This window comes from Saimiri boliviensis, chromosome 6 (genome assembly GCF_048565385.1).
Source record: "Saimiri boliviensis isolate mSaiBol1 chromosome 6, mSaiBol1.pri, whole genome shotgun sequence".
NCBI classification, from domain to species: domain Eukaryota; kingdom Metazoa; phylum Chordata; class Mammalia; order Primates; family Cebidae; genus Saimiri; species Saimiri boliviensis.
The window spans coordinates 89503680-89508577 of record NC_133454.1 but is presented as its reverse complement, the minus strand read 5'-3'; the positions used below and the strand labels follow the sequence as shown (position 1 = coordinate 89508577).

General features: G+C 54.1%; 1 protein-coding gene across 1 annotated transcript; it reads left to right on the top strand.

Moving 5' to 3' along the window:
- Positions 1 to 281: 281 nt before the first annotated feature.
- DBX1 (developing brain homeobox 1) lies at positions 282 to 4605 on the top strand. The gene is made up of 4 exons (XM_003919913.3): positions 282 to 800; positions 1468 to 1569; positions 3512 to 3714; positions 4178 to 4605. The coding sequence occupies exons 1-4, from the start codon at positions 434 to 436 to the stop codon at positions 4544 to 4546; spliced, it is 1041 nt and encodes a 346-aa protein (XP_003919962.1). The 5' UTR covers positions 282 to 433; the 3' UTR covers positions 4547 to 4605.
- The last annotated feature ends 293 nt before the right edge of the window (positions 4606 to 4898 follow it).

Below are 4898 nucleotides of genomic sequence, written 5' to 3'. Positions count from 1 at the left end.
CCTTCGGCGAGAGCTCTGGGGGCGCACAGTATTGCAAAGAGGCGGTCGATATGCAGAATTGATGCGTGCGGGCCTTTGTTGTCCGCCCATTGTGCGGGCCATGCTTATGAAGACTAATCCAATCATAAATTGCACCCCTGCGCCAATCAGAACGCCCAGAGCCTCCAGCGAATGAAGCTCAAGTGGAGAACTTTGTTGAACTTCATTGTCAGAGCTGTCACTTTTCAAAGTGCTTTAGCAGGCGGGCCACTATATAACCATCACCTCGACGGGAGGACCACGGAGGACTTGCAGACGCCCAAGTGGGATCGTTACTTGGAGACGTTTGCTAAGCCCAAGAGAGAGGACACTGCGGGGGCGGGAGGGGCGGGAAGCGAGGCGTTTACCCTCCGGCCACTGAAAGAAGGGTTATTTCGCCCGCCCCACGCCTATCATGATGTTCCCCGGGCTCCTCGCACCCCCCGCCGGGTACCCTAGCCTCCTGCGGCCCACCCCCACCTTGACGCTGCCCCAGTCCCTACAGTCGGCATTTTCCGGCCACTCCAGCTTCCTGGTGGAGGATCTGATCCGCATCAGCCGGCCCCCCGCCTACCTGCCCCGCAGCGTGCCCACCGCCAGCATATCGCCGCCCAGGCAGGGGGCCCCCACAGCCCTCACCGACACGGGGGCCTCAGACCTGGGCTCCCCGGGTCCCGGCAGCCGGCGGGGCGGCTCTCCGCCAACTGCCGTCTCTCCTGCCAGCGAGCCCACTTTTCTGAAGTTTGGAGTGAACGCCATCCTCTCCTCGGGGCCCAGAACAGGTAAGTGAGGGCACGATGCTGAGGGTCCGTTCAGGTGCCAGACATGCGCCAAGTCCTCCTGGCCTCAGTTTCCTCTAGCGAGCAGGCACCCACACGCATATCAGTGCACACACGTAGGCACAGACTCTGAGGACCTACGTCTAGCAATGTGAGACTAGTCCAATCAATTCCGGGGAAGAAAAGCCCCCAGGCTAGCCCCATCCTCGGAATGAACTTGAGCACACTCAGTCAGAGGCAGTGCGCAGTCATCTGGCTTGGTAACGCTGAGCGCACGCCCCTGGACGTCTGTATTTCTGCCATGCAGCTTCTGGGAGACAGTTTCTTTTTTAAACTCCATATGATATATTTATTGGATTAGCTAATATTATACATCTGCAATTTCTTTGCTCCCCACTCAGTCCTACCTATCTCGTTAGTGCCTAGGATGGAGACTGGGGTAGCGTGGGACGCCACAAAGAATCTCGTTGTGGGGAAAGGAAAGAGTTTTACAGATAAGACAATGTTAGGAAGATTTATTTTACCCTGTCAATATGTAAGAAAGATGTATTTGAAACCAGATGAAGGGTTACTTATATCGTGTGTTCAACGTGCACTCAATAGGCAAGTACGTAATCAGATTCTTTCTGTCTCCTTCCCTTGTTTCTGCCCCCTCTCCACCGCCCGCCAGAAACATCCCCAGCCTTGCTCCAGAGCGTCCCTCCCAAGACCTTCGCCTTTCCCTACTTCGAAGGGTCCTTTCAGCCTTTCATCAGATCTTCTTATTTCCCAGGTAGGTCTCTACGGCTTCCTTGGGCAAGGCTGGGAGGCGCTCCAGCCCCTGCCGGCCCATCGCTCCCTGCCCCAAAGCCGTATTTCTCCGTCCATCCCTCGGGGTTATGCTCTGGTTCAGAGGTTGCGAGGCGTACAACATTCACGAATCCGTCGCGCCAATTTGATGCCCTATTTAGCACAAGCAGTGACTGCTTGACACTTTGCACCAATTCCCTGCTCTACAAATTAGCAGGAATTGTCATGGTCCCAATTTGAGGCGGTTCCCTTCCCGGCGAGGAGCTGTTGGCATCCCTTCACGCCGCCGTTTTCCCACAGAGTCAGTGCACTTGGCCACGATTCCCCACAAAGGTTTCAGCACCATGACCAATTGGTCAGCTCCTCCGGGCAGCCACACACAGACCGGCCCTAGTTCCTCCAGGCCGCCAAGAGACACCTACCAGCCGGGGCTAATTTCTCTTTAAGACTCATTCAGGGCTTCGGGCTTTTCACAAGACCACATGGGGTGCCCTCTTGTGTGGGATGCCTAGGGTCGCCCAGAGGGAGGGGGGACTAGATCCACCCCCAATCCCAATCTCCTATTTCCAACCTCATTTCCCAATCCCTTCTCATACCCCTTTCCCACCCTGTCTTTTAAAATACTGTTCATCTTGAAAAATAAGAAGCAGTTGGAAGAAAGCCCATAATTGTGTCCCAGCCTAAAGGAGCAACACCTTAAACAGCTTCCACCAGGTTTTCATCCCATAACCTCACTGGTGATTCAAACTATGGCTCAAAAACTCTGCAACTGGTCAAAACTCAAAAGGAGGCAGGGGAGTCCCTATTAAGAGAAGGGAAACTGGGCATGGCTTGTGGGAGTTGGGTAAAATCACGACAGCACTCCCAAATATTAGCGAGAGACACAAGCCATTGATTTTTTAAAGGGGGAGAGAGAATTCACCACCTATGCCCCTCCCCAGCACCACCACCATTCACACTGCTGCTAATAATGGAATTTGCTCCCTTTCTCCCTCATCTCAATGCTCTAACAAAAACAACCCGAGCTTTATAAATAGCTTTTCATGTCCATTTAATGAAAACGATTCGGGGAAGAGAAGCCTCTGCCATCAGTATTCTCCCAATGGTCTTGGCCTGCAGTTGTGTTTAGTTTGAAAGTGTAAATCTCTTTTGTCCCAGTAATATATGGCTTTCGCTGCTTGTCCTCAGTCTTTTTCTGTTAGTTCATTACTACACAATTACCATTCACGCTTCATTAGAGTCTCTGTTTCTTTTTGTTTTGTTTTTTTTTTTTTCTTTCTCTTAAAGCGAAACTCTCCCCCCTTTTATCATGCCAATATCCATTGGGAAGCAGTCAATGTGCTAATTAGCTGCCACTTTTCATGTATTCCGGCCGAATTCTTTACGTTTCATGGGGGAGGGGAAGAAGGATTAATATAAAAAAGATGAATACTTATTGGATTTTTCAAAAAATCTAAATCGGATTTTTCCCTATTTATCAAAATAGTAAAGTACCTCATTTTCATCTAAAGACTGCAAAAGCCACCGAAATGATAAAAGCTTAGGGGAGAAACCCAGTGTCTTCGGCTGGATATTTTATTTTTATTTTTGTAATTTATTTTTTCTATTCCTGTTTTAGCTAATGTGCGCGAGTTTCTTTCCCTGAGTCCACTGAATGGAAAAACAACACAGGCTATTGTGGGGGCTGTTTTCTATGTTTCTGTGGTTCTACCTAATCCGGGTTTGCATGGTTGAAAGGGAAAGCTATTTGGGCGGAAAGCGCCTTTCACTCTCGCAGGTTTGTAGGTTCGTGGCCTATTCTCCAAGGGGAGAAAAAAGAGCACTTTAAAGAGATGAAGGATCAGAGTGAAACGCCAGGGAGAGCCACGTTGCGGGGGGGATGGGGGGTTACGGCCACTCACTCGCCACCTCCCCCCACCCTGCAGCGTCCTCCAGCGTCGTGCCCATCCCCGGGACCTTCTCCTGGCCGCTGGCCGCGCGCGGGAAGCCTCGGCGGGGCATGCTGCGTCGAGCAGTCTTCTCGGACGTGCAGCGCAAGGCGCTGGAGAAGATGTTCCAGAAGCAGAAGTACATCAGCAAGCCCGACCGCAAGAAGTTGGCGGCCAAGTTGGGCCTGAAAGACTCGCAGGTGAGGGCAGTTCGTTCACAGCACCCATCCCCCGCCCCCTCGCTTCACCCTGTCCCCGTCCCCGGCGCACCTGTCAATTGCAAGTGTTCGCAAACCGCTTAGGTCCCACTGTACAGATGGGAAAATCGAGGCCTAGAGAGGGAGTCGGTACATGGGCCACCACCCTCGAGGCTCCGCGGGGCAGCCCTCTTCTCTCCCCACCCCAACTCCCAGCCCTCCCTCCCGGGCTCAGCGGCCCCCAGCCCCGCCCTTTGCAGCTGGGTGGCAGTAGATGAATCAAAAGGAACCGCGAGCTGAGGCGGGGGAGGAGTCAATGCTGGAATCCACCTAGACTCATTTCTAGGGGCAGGGAGCGGGCACAGCCCAAAGTACAGAACCTGCTCCCCACTCCACTCCCCGCCTCCTTGGGTCCCCTGATCTGACCTTTGCTTCTCCCTTCCTGTCGCGGGCGGGGACATCCCAGGTGAAAATCTGGTTCCAGAACCGACGCATGAAATGGCGGAACTCCAAGGAGCGCGAACTCCTGTCTAGCGGGGGCTGCCGCGAGCAGACCCTGCCCACCAAGCTCAATCCGCACCCGGACCTCAGCGACGTGGGCCAGAAGGGCCCCGGGGACGAAGAGGAGGAAGAGGAGGAGGAGGGCCCGGGCAGCCGCCGCCACCGCTTGGCCTACCACGCGTCGCCCGACCCCCCGCACCTGCGGGACCCTCGGCTACCAGGGCCGCTGCCCCTCTCGCCCGCGCACTCGAGCAGCCCCGGGAAACCCTCGGACTTCTCAGACTCTGAGGAGGAGGAAGAGGGCGAGGAGGAAGAGGAAATCACCGTGTCCTAGAAGCCGCTGGCACGCCCGAGTACTGTTTCTAAGTGCTTTGAAATTGAAGAGGTGGGGTCCAGTCTGCGCGTTCACTTTGTCCCAGCGCCCAGATGCTACCTCTCCCCACGGTAGCACCATCACCTCGCTGAGGGCGCCGCAGGCCCTGTCGCAGCCCCAAAGAGACATTTCCTTCCCCGACACCATCTCCAAATAGTCCTCCCCACATAAGTTAACTTTAAGTCTTGGTCCCAACCTTTTTTCAGCAAAAGCTCCCTTTTATTTTGTTTATTGTGAACTATTTTAAACACAACGGGGTGTGCTTCAGTCCTGCAGCCTGGACCTGTGAGCCAAGCCCTGCTGGTCGTTAGCA

Coding starts and splice junctions, on each gene's coding strand:
- DBX1 (XM_003919913.3), top strand. CDS start 434: ATGATGTTCCCCGGGCTCCTCGCACCCCCCGCCGGGTACCCTAGCCTC. Junction 801..1,467: donor CTCCTCGGGGCCCAGAACAG/GTAAGTGAGGGC, acceptor ACCGCCCGCCAG/AAACATCCCCAGCCTTGCTC. Junction 3,715..4,177: donor TGGGCCTGAAAGACTCGCAG/GTGAGGGCAGTT, acceptor GGGACATCCCAG/GTGAAAATCTGGTTCCAGAA.